The following is a 17,594-nucleotide window of genomic DNA, read 5'->3' on the forward strand; positions in this document are numbered from 1 at the left end:
AATTTATATGGCTGCCCTGATTTACATTAGGGACAACAATTGAATGAATTAGGATACCCAGACATCCATCCGCTGTAGCGAAGGCCCATTCTGGCTGAGAACCCAAGGACAGAGCAGGGCTGAGACATTGTTGTATTGGCAAAACGGAGCCGTAAAAGGCATCTCCTGGTGCCTCCATGCAGCTCACTTCAACTAGTTCAAGGGCCCAGCACCATGATGGTGAGTGTTCACCCAGACATTAAACCCAGAGACAAACTAGAATTTGAGGCCCCCAGAGGAAAAAGGATGCAAAAGGACTCTGCAGCACTATTAAATAAAACTTTATCATCCTGAGGATTTCACTATTATAAATTAAGAAAAGATGAGTCATCATATGAATGAGTTGGCAGCTCTTCCTTAAGACCAAGTCTTTTATAAAAAGACTTTTTCACCTCTGGTTAAAAAGTTCACTTTTTCCATTAAGCACAAAGCAAGGGACAGGAAACGGGGACAGTGCCCCTTCAGACCTTTCACCTAGAAGTCATCAGCCCATCATCAGACTGATTTGAAGAGAGAATCATGGGGCGTGGGAATAGCAGAGGAAAAGAGCCCACATCTCAGCCGTGGGAGGGTGGCATGGTAATGCCCTGCATCCCCTGGTGCCACAGGGAGAATCATGGAGTCGGCTTGGGGAGGATATTTTGTTGCACAGATTATTGTCAGGCTTGAAGGCAATATATGTTCACTGAGCCCTGAGAGTATCTTCGAAGGGGAAATGAAAGAGCAGAATGGTCAAGTGTCTTGAGTAATTGACCTCTCCAGAGGCTGACCCAGAGGAAGTTAGATAGCCCCTGCATTCATTACCCCGGAAAGTGCTACAGAAATCGAGATCAAGTTAGAAAGTGCCCACCATTTCCATCCAGGGTCTGATTTAGAGGAAGGAATTCACCAATTAGAAAAGAAACCCTGAGCTGTGATTGTTCAATGCAGTAGAATATATCATGAACCTGATACTATTATTTGATAAATAATTCTAAATCTGCTTTTCAAGTTTTGTTACCACTTATTAGAATTTTTATCATCCATGTCTATATACTTAGCTATGTCTAAGGTATTCCTGAATGGCCACAGAATATTAGGGAAGACATGTTAGCCAGAGTAATTAGCTAGAGTTGGCAAGTAATAATAAATACAGCTGACATTTAATGAACATTTACTACATGCTCAGCCATGTGCAAATCTAATCATCTGCACCATCTCATTTAAGCTTGGGGACAATTCCATGAGGTAGGTGCTGCCAATGTCTCTATCACTCAGGAAATTTCAGCTTAGAGAGAAAGAATTCCTTGCCCTCAGCCAAGATTCAAAACCAAGTCTACCGGGTTTAAAAAACCATGTACTTGGCTACATTCTGTGGGGTTCGAATGGCAAGTGAGCAGTCAGAATAACCTCTGAGAGAGACTTTTCATACATAAACACCATGAAAGAACACAATTACTTCCCTCGAAGCTGTTAAATCTTATTTAAATATAGAATATTGGAGGAGACCCAACCAAGAGAGACCGATACAAAGTCCGAGGATGGACATAGGATAGCTCACTTGATTGAGATTTGCCATCTTCAGACCTTCCAAAAACGGAACCTCAGCTTATTTCCCAAATTTCTAGTGATTGCCCTGTCCCAAAACATCACTTAACTTTCATTCATGTGATCAAATAATTCTCCTGACAAGCTCCACAGACCTGAGTGCCTCATGGTATCATTCTTATAGTTGAGATCAGTTTCTATGACCTGTTTTTAGCTTTTTCCTTGCCATTAAAAAAAAAAAAAATGTTTTCCACATCCTCATATTAGCCAATACAATACAGCATTATTTCCCAACTGAAGATGATAGTAATTATGAAAAAGACCTGTATTAAAGGTAATTGCATATTTGATTGACAGAAAATGCATGTCACATGCCAGACACTATGCTGTTAATTTCATTCCCCTTGTTAGTCCCCTCCCCACCTTCTAGGGTTATTTTACAGATGAGGAAACTGAGGATCAGAGTAAAAGATGCCTCAGGATTCTGGTCTGCTGCTTCCTGTGCATTTAAGAAGTCCTTGACCGCTGAGCTGCTCACCTTCACCAGGGTGATAAGCTCTGTCCTTTGAAGGATTTAATTTGAATAAAGAATAAACTAAAGAAATACCTTCCCTAAAGAATGGAGTGGCTTTTTCCTGGGGTTTGCTATTTAATTAGGGAATTGTTAACTAGAAACTAAAGCTTGCTCCTTGAGCTGCAGACCATTCTTCTTGCACATTCCCTAGGACGGCCTCAGGCAAAGCCGACATCTAATGCTTTCAGAGGAGCTGGCAAATTCAGAAACACCAAGGAGGGTCTTTTAATGACATCCTTGTTCCCTCATTTGCAGAAAGGGGGTGTAAACTGCACTTGGAAAAACAGGCTAATGGTTTTAGGAAAACACCAGCTAATCTATTTTGTAGCACAAAACCATGGAATCCTTAGAAAACACTCCTTTTTATTTCTCCAACTAATCTTATTTTACTAAGAATTCTAGTTTGACCAAAAATATTATTTAAATTGCGAGTCATTAAGATATTCACTTACTGAGTAGTGTCTTTTAATTATATTCCATAGTATTTGAATCAATATTGTTTTTCTTTATTATGTCCCTGCCTCAGAGGCTTAGTTGTAACTCCCCAACAGCAATCTCATGTGTTTCTTAAACGTGTCATTTCCAAAGATTTGCTTTATACTTAAAAAGATCCAATGTCATTAACCATTAAAATACACACACACACACACACACACACACACACACACACACAGAGTCAGGAGAATAAATGAAACAACAACAACAACAAATACAGTCTATTTTGGTTTGACTAAAGTGAATCTGGGCTTGGTGATACAGAGGGTAATAAGCATTTTGACATCTTTGTGTAAACCAGGCAGATTCCCTCAACATGTTTTCCAATTTGGGTTCTATTTTTCTGTGCTCTGCCTGAGGACATTGACGTCTGGACAATCAATGACAGGGGCTTACACACACGTACAGTCGAGCACAAGCCTGGGAGAGCTGCTGAAATGGTTTAAAAGTTTCTGTGTGGAATCTACCACAAAGTACCGGTTAAAAGAGCAAGGAGTGAAAGCTGAGCTCCCAACTGACTAGGACTAAAAAAGATAATACCCCCAGGCATCTGTATGTCTCAGCATTTAAATTATATCCCTTGAAATGCCAATTTGGACTTTGTGCCAAGAAGCAGTTGAAGCCTTTTTTCATGGAAATACCCAATAGAAGACCAATCTGTTTAAATGAAAGGTGTCTCTAATCATTTGGTATAAACATAGCATGTTTTTATTTTATTATGTAACCTTGAATTATCTTGGCCTGTAATAAGGATCTTGCATTGTTACTGATTCTCAATAATTCCATGGAATTATGTTGTCTAAATGTGTATTCTAATGCTGAAAAAAAAAAAAGAAGAAAATCCTGTCTAATTATTTAAATGCAATTGCTTGATCTAGCACATTTCCTGGGTTTGAAAAATTCTGTTATATGCCAAAGAAATACTCTGACCTATAAAGGGTTTTCCCTCCAAGTGCCATGTCCTCACGGGTACCTGGCATGATGAAAGTGCGTCGGTGGATGGGTTCCATGTGTTATTGGACAGTTTCTCTATTTATATTCTTTTCAATTCCATCCTGTGTCCCTCTCTTTGTAGGATTAGTGATTACATGGACCTGACCCCCGTCGACATCGTAGGGAAAAGATGCTACCATTTCATTCACGCAGAAGACGTGGAGGGCATCAGGCACAGCCACCTGGACTGTAAGTAGCCCTGTGTGAGGGAGTAACCAGGCCGGCATCATTTGTCTCTGATGCTTCTTCAGCTTCAGTGCTGATTTTTCCCCTTCATCTGTCCTGTGTACATTTGTGATGACTGTCAGCATGCCGTGAGAAAAAGTAAGACATAAATCATTTCAACTTGTGCTGGCATTAGATTGAAAGTTGGACCTCAGGCCCAGAGAAATTGCTGGATCTTTAGACACTCACCCAGAATTTTGTGGTCTCTTGTGCTCTCTCTCCCAGAAAGTGGTAGGGAACCCTCAGTCTTAAGTGCTTCCTTGACCCTTTCAGTTTCTAGAGAGCAACTTCCGCTGGAAAATTTTTGTTCTCAGTTTCAAGCTGTACATGGGAGAAGACACGCTCAAATAGGCCTGATCCCCATAAAAATGTCTACTGGAGCAGTCACAAAACTGGGTCGAGGTCAGGAAGCCCAATGAGCAGGGAAAGAGCACATCATGTGGCCACATTAGCTCTCAACAGCAGTGTTTTTTTTAGTGCATTTCTGAATAGAGGCTATTCAGAGGAGCAGGTACCTGCAGGCTCTGATTCCTGGAAAAAAGAAACTAATCTCCGCTCTTTGAGTCTGTCTCCCAGCTCCTGACCTTCAGGCTCCATTATCAGGACCTTCTGTGGCATGCAAGCAAGCAGGACCGGCAGGGTTCTGGTTGGGTCCAAGCAGTAACACACACAGGTGTCATCTTGCCCTTTTGCCTCAAAGCCCCCTGAACTGTTTACACTGTATGTGGAAGGGTCTGACAAGAGCCCTGATCTGGTGGACCACCAAGGAAGGAGGCGCCCCTTTCCCATCAGAGCTCCTTTCTACAACCATTCAACAGACTCTTCCTGAAACACAAGAACTCAAGCAGCTACGTTCCTAGAAGATGCTAAACCCAGTTCCAAACTCCAATTTTAAGTACACGCAAGATGCACAAGTAAAATGGTACAGCTTTGAGTTGGAGGTTTTATGTGGGAAACACCAGCCAAATATTCTTTGTATTTGCCCCCTCTCCCATTTCCTGCCATGGTTGAGAAGAGCTATCTTGGATCTTTCCTGCTTTTGCATTCATTTCCTCGTTTCAAACTCAGATCTTTAAAAGCAAAATGGAGACAGCTAGCCAAAGCCTCAAAATGTGCCTATCTTGTGTTTTAACCTTGAATTAGCGACTCCAGCATGGGAGCAAATTCAATGTCAAATTCCATCTACTGTATCTGGGCAGAGCCTGCCTGCAAGGCTGCTCTCCGGCACATTTCCCTCCTAACACGGAGCGTGTGCCTTGATATTGCACACCAGGGATTTAGGGAACACACTTGTTGCTAAGAATGAATGGGTGTCGTGTATCACAGAAGCAGATGGCTCTTCAATTAATTGGGGGAAAAAATGATGTTGTTTCCTAAAAAGAAACATCAAGTTCTTTGTTGCCTGGAATTCAGAGAAAATAGAGAAAACTCAGGATCTTTGAAGGAAACACTAGATATATTTTTGGAACAAGACAGGCCTGAGATTCAAACTTTAAAAATTAATATATTGCTTTTAGGATACTTTTGTAGACCATGTGTGTGAAGACCAGATGCACTTTCTCGTTTGGGAATCTTAATTAAGGTCTAAATTCAGAAACCTGACACTGACAAAAAAGAACTTTGTCATCCTCTGTTATTATTTGGCAAACGTCATGCTATCTCTCTGGGATTTGATTTACAGCTTAAAGAAACACAATTCCTCAGACACAGTGAGCTAGAGCAATTCGTTTCTTCCCATACAGCAAAGGTCTCCAACAAATATGTTTGATGCCATTCTCTCCCATCTACTTTTATCTCATTTTCAGTAGCTGGAATAATTTGAGAGTGCTGAAAATAAACTACTCTACCATTCACTATTGTGCACTTCTCCTAATTTTTCTGGTATCTTGCCAACTAATAAACAGAGAAAGTATGCTTTCAAATTCTGTGATTTTTTTCATTACTCGATATTGACATACCGGCTATTGCTTTTTTATATGATTTAGCCTGCTAACAATGATTGAGTTCACTCTTTTAACTCATACACATGACTTCTAATTTTGAGTTCTTTTAATAACCTTAAACACATGAAAAACAAATAGAATGAGCTGATAATTCTGCACAGTAAAATACACTTCACATATTTAGCTATCATGCTGTGGAATAACTCCACAATGTCAAGTAGCACACAATTAGTAAAGCTGTAGGGGGAGGAAAAGGAGTGTTTTGATCCTGAAGAATTTTGATCCTAATCAGATTGAAATTTCAACGTTCTTGTAGTGCTTAATATCTTCAATCACACACACAAAAAATCAAACTGATTCCAATGTCAGGTTTTGCATTCTGTGACTGAAAGAAAATGCTAAAATATACAAATGCATCTCGCTTTGTACAATAAACATTAACATCATTATAAAGTAAGATTGAGTCTAAAATTGTGTGATGGAATGTCTGATGTTTACCTAATCCTCAAACCACAGACAGCCCAGTAACAAAATGACAGAGCATGTAATAAGTCGTGGTTGTGTAAACACTGGAAGAAACGGCAAAAAGCCAGCACAGCATCTTGCTTGTCCGAAGCCCTGGGCTATTACTGAAAGAGGCCTCCACTGTGTCTTCTTGGCAGGAGAAGGTCATGGTGACATAGAATCAGTTCAAGAATAAGATAGAATTCTAAAACAAAGGAGTGGTTAAAAAATAAAACACATTAACTATTTAGCTTTTCTTCCTAGAGCTATTGGCACAATTCCTGGTTCTGTCCATGAAAGACAGGTTTTAGACATCTGATAATACTTCTGATATTTGATATCTGTCTTAGGCTCTGGCTTATGGATAAAACTTAAAGAAGAAAGGCTCACTCATCTTTAGTAACTAAAAAAAATCATCTTTATCACTGCTATCTTCTTTCCTAGCATAGGCCTCTGTAAATCCATAAATGAACTTGTTTCTAGAATACGGAACTTAAAGGGGAATCTCAGCAGCACCAGGATTTGACAACTCTGATAAACCCAACCAAGAACTTAAAACCGTGTACTTCCCACTGGGTGAACACCAGGTGCCTGGCACTTCACTGGATTTCAACATAAAGAATCACTAAGATTCATGTTATTGATGCCAACATGGTGGGTTAGTGAAATTATTCTGGGATTCTAAAACCAAGGGAGTCTCAGGGTCCCTTCTTGCCCAGTGTGACTAAAGACCTCTGTGATTTCTTTTCTTTAAACCCAATTTCATTGATTCTTCAGGTCAAATTGACCAAATCAGCATTTCAAGGTTTGAATTTTAAACCACTCATAATCGTAATTATTTGGGCACCTTTCCCTCTCTATCACCTTTTGATCTCTATCGCTCAGAAAGTGCTGACCTGGAGATGAGCAGTCATGACCCGGAGTCACACGCTCATTACCCAGAGCATCCGTGTCACCCTTGAATTACAAGAGGTTTCAGCACAACCATCTACCACTCTACCTCTGTAACCAGAAAAACGGAAGGCTAAACCAAATACAGACACAGGCTCTGCATTTCTCTTTATTCCCATTTAATCCAGTCTTTTGTCTATAGTAGGAGCTGAATCTGTCTTGACACATCCCCAGGGTTCTTCCTGGGTCAAATCAGCAACAACTCTTTAAAACCTTAAAGAGTGGCCTAGCAGGGAAACTCCCTTTCTCCTTATGACATTACACTCCACCAGAAAGGCTCAAAGCTCTGAAGCTATGGGATTTCAGAGAAAAGAAGCCACAGAGTGTAGATGTGGTGGCAACTTTCCCTTCCCAGCATCTTACCCAAGATGAGAAAACCCTGAAAGAATTATTCCAGAGAAAGAAGGACTTCCAGATTGTCTAGGAGACCAGGTGGAAATAAAAGTCATGGCCACCTAATGCACTTGGGGGTGAGTGTTGGAAAAAATAAAATACAGTAGCCTAACTATTTATTTCTTAATTACAAACTTCTATACTTCTTAACAAAACTAATATACAGCTACCTGGCATAATGCATTCCATGCTGTTTTGCATCAATAACCCCTACACTTCCCTCCTGAAGGCGTCTCATCGCCAAATGCAAGCAGACTGCTTAATGCAGGACTAATTAGTATATCCCCTTCCAGTCTGCGGGCCCTCCATTGTAATTCCTTCCCAGCTCATTTTTTTCCACAACTGAGCATCAATCAAAGTAAGTGCCCTGCCTGCCTAGGCAACACAAGATGTCCTCCATGCATTTGTCATCTGCCACACAAACAAAGGGGGAATTTAATTGTTGATTTGGGTATGCAGCCATTACATGCAGGAAAGGAAGCTGCAAGTGAAGGAATAAGGACAGGAGTGAAGTTCGGTGGGTGGGCCAAATGCAGATAGCACCTGTGGGCTTTTTGCTGTTTCCTGATTTTAGCTTTGCTTTGGAGCTGGTACCCCTTCAGGGATTTCACTGCAACCTAGGCATTGGCTGGACATTCCCAAGGCAAATGAGTTTTTTCTCCTCTTCCATATGAATATGAAAATTCCCATGGAAGGAAATGCATTTCATAGCCATCCTGTCTGCCTTTCTTCAGAAGCCAAGTCAACCTACATCATGTGCCTGTCCATTAATTGAAGTGACTGTCACTGGAAGCAAGATAAAGCCAGATTTTTATCCAGGAGTGAATTAGTATTATTATTTTATGTCTTCCTACACCCCCACAACTGCTGATTGGGTTCTTCCTGTCCATGAGCAGCAAGCACAGAGAAAAAAGACCAGCATGAGAGTCTAACCATCAGCTGAGTACTCGCTCTACACACTGCTCTGGAATAGCCGTTGACATCACCCGGCAGCTTATAGAAACGAAGAATTTCAGGCCTGCCCCAAACGTACTAAATCTAAATATGCAGTGAACCAGAGCCCCAGCCAACTTTTCAAAGCTTGAGAAACATTGACCATACTCTTGTATGTAGAAGGCACTACTTTACACAAACACAAAGCAAATAACCATCTTAAGGATTTCATTTTCTTCTGGATTTGGATGAATTCTATTAACAGTAAGATGTGAGGAGTGAATTGGTTCTGAGAGTGTCTCAGTGTTCAAATGAGATGAGCATATGATTACCTGATAAACTTGACTACAAAGATGTGAAGTTTTAAGGAGGAAGTTTACAGAGTTTTAAAAGTAATAGTATCCAACCTAGGAAGAAAATGAGTTCTTTGGTGTTTTCACCCAGGTCAATATTTTCCTATGCATACTTACTTGATTCCATGTATTGAATGTGAGTAGTGATATTTTCCCAGTTCAAGTTCATCTAACATTTCTGTGTTCTTACTATATACCAAGTTTTGTGATATGCTAAGAGGTTTCAAAAATAACTAAGATACAATCTCTACTTTCAAGGCACTTACATGCTGGTAGAGAATATAGCTTGAAATAATCAATTCTGAATAGGTGGAAGAGTGTAGACAAAACAGAGAAACCCTCAAGGTGGGAGCAAGCAAGGGAGGATAGAAACATGGCCCCCAGGAAGCACACTGCCTGTGGACCTTAAAAGATGGTGACAAGAAGCCAAGAGGGCAGGAAATATGGAAGGCATTCCAGGCTCAGCAGAGCATTATGAGGAACATGAAACACACACTCTTTCCTCTCTCCCCAGAGGGTAAGCCAGAACTTTGATTTGACTGATAAATTCAGTTTTCCTGTGGATACTTATTCCTTATTACCATTTCAATTAGTAGCTGCTTTTATTATAGTTTTTTTAAAACAATAACCTTCTATTTGGCAAAAAGTAACCCATTGCTCTTATAAAACAGGATAAGAAAAAAAAATCAATATGTCTAAATCATCCATTTTAACCTAAGTCAACTAACCTAAATAAATCAACTTCATCAATTCTTGTAATGGCATCTTAATCTTGTATTTTTAAAGTTTTCAACATTTAAGTTTTCCTTAAAACATCAATGACATCCTTCATACCTCAAAAAAAATCTCAAACTTTTAAAAATCCAAGTAAGCACCACAGTATTTAATTTGTGTGTGTGTCTAACATACAAGAGGTTGTCCCCATATGAGGGGTTAACCAATGATCAGGTCGCTCGGATTTCTTTATGAACATGCACATCCTTGGTGGCTTCCTGGAACTTTCCTTGGGGCATCTCAACTGAAATGTGTTTGTTACAAGTAACAGAAAACACAAAAGTAAACAGAAAACAGAAAAGTAAAAATGACTTAAACTTTCTTTGTAATTCTCTTAACTTTCTCTTCATGATGAAGACAGCTATAGCACCTGCCAGTCATCACTTCCTAACACGGTAAGGAAATGATCAGCGGCTGCTGTGTGTTCATTTTTTCAAAGAAAGAAAACACTCCCAGACCTCCTTGCCCAGCAGAGAGAAGCACCTTGTGTCTCCTCGCCCATTGTTTTATCAAATGCCCCAGCCTGAGCTACACACTGGCAAAGGGATGGCATTAACTACTTCTGAGTTAAACAATCAAGATTTTTCCCCTTGGCATTTTGGAGAAGGTCATCAAACATAAAACCCAAAATCAGAGTGGCAGTGTCCATTCAGTGAGCCACCAAACAAGGACAGCTACATAGCAGAATCTGAAAGGTTTTACCACCAAGTACTTGGACTTCTAAAAATCTGTATAACAGGAGAAAAAATAGAATTTGTCTAGGGTGCTTTAGTCTTGATTTCATGAAACAATGCTTTAATATACCTATACCTCACCACTTACATATTTCCTTTTAAAGATGTTTTTTTAGACTCAACCAAATGACTGCCTCCAGAAACACAAGGTCCTCTCTAAGGCCCTCTTCATCTCTTTTGCCTTTTTTCGGTTCCCCCTACTTCCCAGTCAGCTCAACAGCTCCAATACTCCATTACTCTTCATTTTTAAAGGAAGGAGAGGAACTCACCCAGCCCAAGTCAGGCCTCATGGGCTTTCATAGACCTACATGCCATTTTCCATACAGTTATCACGATTATAAATTTATTAGTAAAAATGATTGATGAGCCTCTCTCTCCCACTCAAAGGCAAGTAGGAGTAAGAAACTTTTTCGACCACTTCTCACAGTACAGACTTCCCTTCCAGTTTCGCTGCCCAGGGCTTCATCACATTCTAAAACTACCCCAGTCACCAGCAATGGGAATGTACTTAGCATGATTGAGACGGAGTAGGAGAATACAGCCACCACAGAGCTTATTTGCTGTATTTCCTAGTGCCTGACACAGAGTAGGTACACACAAAAAACATTGAGTGTTTGGATAAGCTCATTGAACATTCCCGAATCCTTCCTAATTTTATACTGAAGAGTTTGGTGCTTTTCCTTTTGATAGAAAATCCCTACAAAAATAAAGGTATGGGGTCTTTTAAAATACTGTCCTTAACTTTTTTAAGTTGAGAAGGGCAGGAATGAGTAGTACTGAGAATCTCTGGTTGGACTTTAGACAACTTGGAAAAAACCTAAGATCTTAGATGTTGCTTGTGCCAACAATTACTTTGATTCTGTCGTAGGACATGACACTGATATTATCAGTGTTTAAAAGCCTTGGACTCCAATTTAGTACATTATCATGAAGAAGAAAAGGGGAATTTATTTTTCAAACTTAACAAATTGACATGTTCTAAATCAATGAAAAGTTTTCTGCATGATTCAATATTAACAGTTAATAAAAATCTATCAATTGGCAGTGGTATAGGACAAAACCTCTTCTGAGGTTGTAAATCACACAGATAGCAGTTCAAGCAGGGCCTGTCATTAGTGTATTAGGGGGGAAAATCCATAGATGATGCATAGTCATTCACAAAACATCCACAGGTCTTTTGTCCTTAAACTCATAACTCACATTAAGTATCAAATATCATTCAGCTTTACCAAATATTGCTCAGCACATAGACTTACAAAAAAAAAAAAAAACTAAAACCAATTTGTGAATGCCAGCTATTTAAGACATCTAGCTCACTAATTGCAAAATCTATAGGAAAGTCTGCACAGCTTCAAAGCCTCGGTTGATCCTATGAGCAGTTCTAAATGAAAAACTGTCTCTATCGCAAGTAAATAAAGCATTTAATGCAGTCTCTGGCTACAATCTGTTTCTCCGGTGGGTTTTGAAAATGACCTTCCTGTAAGCATCAAGGACTATAACTTTTTAGATAAAGAAACTTGTTCTTGTTTTAAGTCTATGTCAGGTTCATTCCCCTATAGCCCACAGTTTTCAAAAGCAGAGGAAAAAGTAATCCAGAATTTTTTTTTTTTTTTAAAAAGTCTGTTTCCAGAATGAAGTTCCCTGTCAGCCTGCCTTGGGCCTTAGGTGGAGAAGCAGAGATTAAAGAGTCAGTATTCTTTTTCATGTTTCATCTGCCAGTTTTGTGAATGTAGAAAGAGAACCAGTGGCTACAGCTGAGCACCCAACTGTGGTATTAAGTAGAAAGTGTGATTCTAGCACACCCCCCTTACTTAAACACACACACATATACACACTCCACTTTAGTGAATTCAAAAATCATTTTTGAGTTTCTAGCAGAAGGCGTCCGCTCTCTGCGCTCTGCAGCCATTGATGAAGGTACCTCAAGGGGGGGTGAGTGGCGCGGCAGATGCGTCCTCATATCGCCATGACGATAATGAAGCTCTTTGTTCAGCTGTGTGAATGTGAAGTGTGGAATCTCCGATGATCTCACCATTTCCTATTTCTTCTATACTTACCTGAATACGCCAAGTATTGCAGCTTTTTAATGCATATGCAAACCACTAAAATGTCCTTTTGTGAGACACTCTGCTAAAAGACCGCTTTTGATATGTGTTCTTCATCTCCTCTGCAAACTGGATTCGACTGCTTCCTTCTTTTTGACACACAACTAACTCACTATTTAGACTCTTTGGCTTTGATTTTGTAGAACAGCCCAACAGGAAGAGACCATGTTCTCTTTTTTCCCTCATATTTCTGAAGGCAAACTTGTACTGATTTGTTTTGATTTACTAACAGAATTATGTTCCTGCTGCAGACACTGGCTTCCTTTATGTCCTTTCAGTCATCAGTCTATGTCTGTGGACAAAGTTTTCCCAAGGAAAACTGAAATCCCTCTGTTGGTAACTGTGGGCAGGGCCGTGGATGTGTGCTGCAGCAACAAAGCTCATCAGGTTTGGGGAAGAGTAATTATTCTCTACAAGCAGAACATTTCTTGTATGCCAACCACTAAGCTTGAACCAAGAGACCAGGTGACATTTTAAAAGCATATTCAATAAAGCTTAGCATCCAATCTTTTTTTTTTTTTGGGGGGGGGTGGATGTAAAAGGTCACATGCTCTAAAATGTAAGCACTTTGTAATTTTCTTTGATTGAACGAACTGTTTCTTCTTAGGGGTCAGTAGTGTTTTGACTGAAAGCCAAAGAGACGCTCATAATTCCCTGTCAATAAGCAGGGTTGGTATAGCTCAACCAGGAGAATTTCACTCTCTCTTTGTTCATTTCTACTTGTATTCTTTTCCCAAGCAGAAGGTCATCTCTGTCCCCTGAAGAGCCCAGTTTGTAAGTCTCAGGCACCTTCAGCTTGGAGGGTGGGGTGATGCTGAACAGAGTTGCTTGGTTTTCCTTAGGGCATTAAGAGACAAAAGCAACCAGTTACACTCTAGACCAATAAGAAACATGTCCTTGTGTGGTAGTAGAGGGATGCACAGTCATGTTTGGACCATTCAGATGTGAAATCTAAAATGAGGCTGTTTAAAAATTTCAAGATCCTTAAATAAAAACTCATTCCTGTCGCACACCTTAAAGACATAACTCTAGAGAAGTCACCATGTGATCAGTGAATTCAGGACACTTTGGAATAAACCAAAAAGAAGCCAGGTTATGTGTTAGAAGTACTTAGACCATATCTCATGGGTGTGATAATAAAAAATAGCCACATGTCTATTTCCTCTACCTCTGCTTCCATCTCTCAATAGTTTGAATTTACTCCTGGGCTCAATGATTTGATGAGTGTCTATCTCTTTTCCAGGGACAATTAACTATTTTTAAGGACTTCATATCAAGTAACTGACATTGTACTTTATTCTTCTTTTCTCCACAAAAGGAAGTGTTATGAAATTGACAAATATTTTCTCATTTCTCTCTGTCATCTTAAGTTAAAACTTGAAAATAAAGACAACATCCACTGGATTAAAGAGAATCAAAAAAGTTTTTGTATGTTTTTCAAGTTCTCTAATTTATTACACACTAAAAATCTCTTTCAAACTGGCACCAAGGTGGCTTTTCTTCTTGAGCTGATTAGGACCACATGAGCTCAGGAAAAGCTGTCAGATCCTGCCTCTGGCGCAGCTGGAATGATCCAACTGATTTGCCAGTATGATTTTTTTTTTTCAAGAAATAAGCTTCATCCCAAAGTCATAAATTTATATTCTGGAGATCCATGCAAAAATTATTCCTTGTTAATTTTAGAAGAAGTAAAATTCCATTGTGACCTCTTTTATGAGACCTCCTGAAAAACAGTCTAGGCATTATTTCGGTTAACATTTCATGCTTTAATGGGAGCTACTTTCCTACCCAATCTGTAGTTATCTAGATTCCCAATGATGTATGGGGCGGGGGGGATCTCATTCACAAAAACACTAATCTTCAAGACAGACTTGCGATCTAAGACCATGCTAAAATGTTTACCCTTTAAAAGTTCTGCTTAGCAGACTAGCCCTGGGAAAATATGGGTTAGACCAAACTGGTCTTCTTCAGTTGCCTGAGGTGGGCTCTGAAACCTGCTTCTTGATATTCAAGGTAACTGAGGGGCAATCATGTAGCTCCCCAACTCCCCAAGAAACGCCTTGCTCTTCGATTCTTTTACAGCCACCCTCTCACATCAAAACTCACCTGTCCTCTCTGTTAGATGGCCCCAGCCTGGTTCGATAAGGAAGGCTCTATGCATGCATTCATGGGCCCTAATAAATTAGTGCTTGTCTTCTCAGGAAACACAGATGCATTTAAGACACTGAGTCATCCTGCCTTATCTCAAAAAGGTGACACCATATCAGCCCGTTAGCAAATAAGCATTTCATCCCCCTTTACAACACATACCTAAAAACCACCAGGGAGGCCGATGTGTTGCAGGATATCCGTTTCACAGTTGGGTTTTTGCTTGTCTGTTTGCCTTAAGTAAGAGTATCATTAGGAAGAGGCTAGGGGAATCTTTATTGGATTCACAAATTCTAATTTGATTTTACAAATCTTTATTCTTTTGCCTTTTTCTAGACTCTGTATTCTGGGGATACTAAGGGGGTTGGTTTGTTTGTTTTAAAGTTTTGCTTGCTTTTGGGTCCCATTCCAGTCCAGAATTCCCAACCAGACTCAGCTGACCTGACCACCATCTCAATGTTTCTTTATGTGATTCTCAAAAGGGGTTACTTAGTCTCTTTGCCTTTGCAAAAAAAAAAAAAAAAAAAAAAAAATACTAGCACCTTTTGGAATTATCCTTTATTCCTGATACAAAGCAGATAGAAATATACCACCAACCACTGTTTGGAATGCTCTAAGTTTTCTCTGTGAAAAGAGTGGACAGAATTACATAACCCATCATTCCTCGATTAATAGTTAACCAGGTTGAGAGGCTCTGAATAAAAGCACATCTTGTTGCATGCAACAATGGTTTGACAGAAGAGCTGTACGGCAGAGTTAGTATTTTACTGCTTTCAGCTTCACCACGCGGTTTTGTAGCCTGGGAAGCCATGCATGCAGAATGGCAGAACTTACAATTGCCTACAAAAGGAGAGTACAATGCTACCTGTGGAGCCTTGCCACCAAGAGAAGGTGACAGTTCCAGGCCTTAGAAATACCCTAAACTGTGTAGTAGTTTCAGAATGGAACTTGCCACAAATTAAAACACAACATAAGTGAGGCTTTTTCAAGCAGCAGTGCAGACATAATTATTAAATTTTACAACCCTGCATTTAGTGTATTGGGAGAAAAAGAGGGAGAGGGGAAGAAAACATGAAATCATGTATGTTCATAGATGTAACTTGAGGAGGTTTGACTTGTGATCACTCTCAGAGGCAGGCGAGTGGCTCAGGACACGACGGGAAGAGTTTCAACAGCCTGAGACAAGGCTCTTTTCCAAAGTGACTCCCCTTTACCCGTCCACCCCCCCCCAAAAAAAAATCAAAATGTACTTCATGAAACTATTGTATATGAAGCACTTATTAGCCGTAATTAAATGGACAATATGAATTTACTACGTCTTTAGGACTCTGGCTTGTTCTGGTTTAGAGCAAGATGATTAATGCAAATACATATTACTTGAGATAACCATTTAGCAGCTAATTTAGCCAAATTTATTACAGCAGTTAGAGGTTTTTCATTTTAGCAGACGGAGACAAGGACATGCCAAAAATGGGCCACGTAGACGAGTGCACACTGCCCTCTAGTGGCCAGCAGGCTGGTGAGCTTTTGGGGGGCGCCGAGTTGCTGCGGTCCGTATCCAAGTCATAACAGCAGTTTTTGCACATTTCCGGCATCCTTTTAAACCATTCCCATCCATAGCACTTTATTTCAGAGGATGATTTACTGCACTTTCCCCTTTTACTAGCTCAGGAGTACCCAGATACAAATCAAATCAATTTCAACTTGGCAAGATTTTGGTTAAAGTATCATTTTTAACATCTGCATTTTAAAGCTCTCTTTCAGTGGGTATTTAATGGCACCGTTTCACATTACTGATTGTTTTTACTTGTTCCTTCATTTTGGGCCATATTTCAGAGTCTGCGTGGAGCTGTCACTCTGTTTGGCTCTAGCCAAGTCAATTCCGTGCCTCCCTTAGGCCAGTGTTTTTCTCTGACTCGATCTGGGGATTTATTTTGTTCCAACGTTCAGCAGTCTCACCAGAATTTCCCCGACTGACCAATGTAAATTTAGTTCATCCAAGGACTGTAAATTCTGTTAGACAAGATCAAAGGACCAGATGTATAAGGATGCCAGTTGATACTGCTTGCACTGAGGGCAAATGCCAAAGGTAGAGGGGTAAAATGGCTTGGGAACCAAATCTCCAGAACCTCAAAGAGTGCTATTTTGAAGCTATGAATAAATCACATACAAATTTGCCTTCTTACCATTCGACATCAAACCCATTGACAATATCCACACCACATTAGGTGTTCTGCGAGCCAAAAAGATTTGTGGTCCTTTTATGCTTGCTTTCACACCATGGCTGCCCCGAATGGAATAAAGTCTTGCTACTAATGCCAGTAACCCTGGCTCCAGAGCTGCCGCTCCACTGAATTGTTGATTTCATTTGTCCTACTAATGGTATCCTACATTAAGCATACAGAGGAGCACCCTTGGCTTGATGCAGGACCTTCTGTTTCTAGACTTAAGGTTTTGCAGGAATGAAAAATCACTTGGTCCCAGTCTTAATGCAATGCCTCTGTCTTGCTTTCCCCCCCACCCCCCAGTGCTGAATAAGGGTCAGTGTGTGACGAAGTACTACCGTTGGATGCAGAAGAATGGAGGATATATCTGGATACAGTCTAGTGCCACCATAGCTATCAATGCCAAGAATGCAAATGAAAAGAACATCATCTGGGTGAATTATCTTCTTAGGTATATTTTCTCATTGTTTTATTTCTGTCTCCATTATAAACTGTTCAGCCCTATAGTTAATAGCTGGCATGTTGTGAAAGCATTATCTTTTGATGTTATTTGGTATGGAATTTTATGGAAGTTCTGCTTTTCTTTCCATGACAGTCAAAGAAATGTCAGATCAAACTGTTGGAAGGATTTTGCAGGAAAGATTTGCAAGATGTTCAGTAATTCTTAGGTTGTCGAAA

The 17,594-nt window shown here is 40.0% G+C and overlaps 1 protein-coding gene across 9 annotated transcripts in view; it reads left to right on the forward strand.

Annotated features, from left to right (window-relative positions):
* Npas3 (neuronal PAS domain protein 3) overlaps positions 1 to 17,594 on the forward strand; it is an 829,271-nt gene that overhangs the window by 802,030 nt on the left and 9,647 nt on the right. For all 9 annotated transcript variants that reach the window (XM_047540503.1, XM_047540505.1, XM_047540504.1 and 6 more), the window contains 2 exons: positions 3,711 to 3,817; positions 17,220 to 17,367. In XM_047540503.1, coding sequence (XP_047396459.1) covers positions 3,711 to 3,817; positions 17,220 to 17,367 — 255 coding nt within the window. The remainder of the gene's footprint in view (positions 1 to 3,710; positions 3,818 to 17,219; positions 17,368 to 17,594) is intronic.

Source organism: Sciurus carolinensis, chromosome 2 (assembly GCF_902686445.1).
Source record: "Sciurus carolinensis chromosome 2, mSciCar1.2, whole genome shotgun sequence".
In the NCBI taxonomy this organism is placed as follows: Eukaryota; Metazoa; Chordata; class Mammalia; order Rodentia; family Sciuridae; genus Sciurus; species Sciurus carolinensis.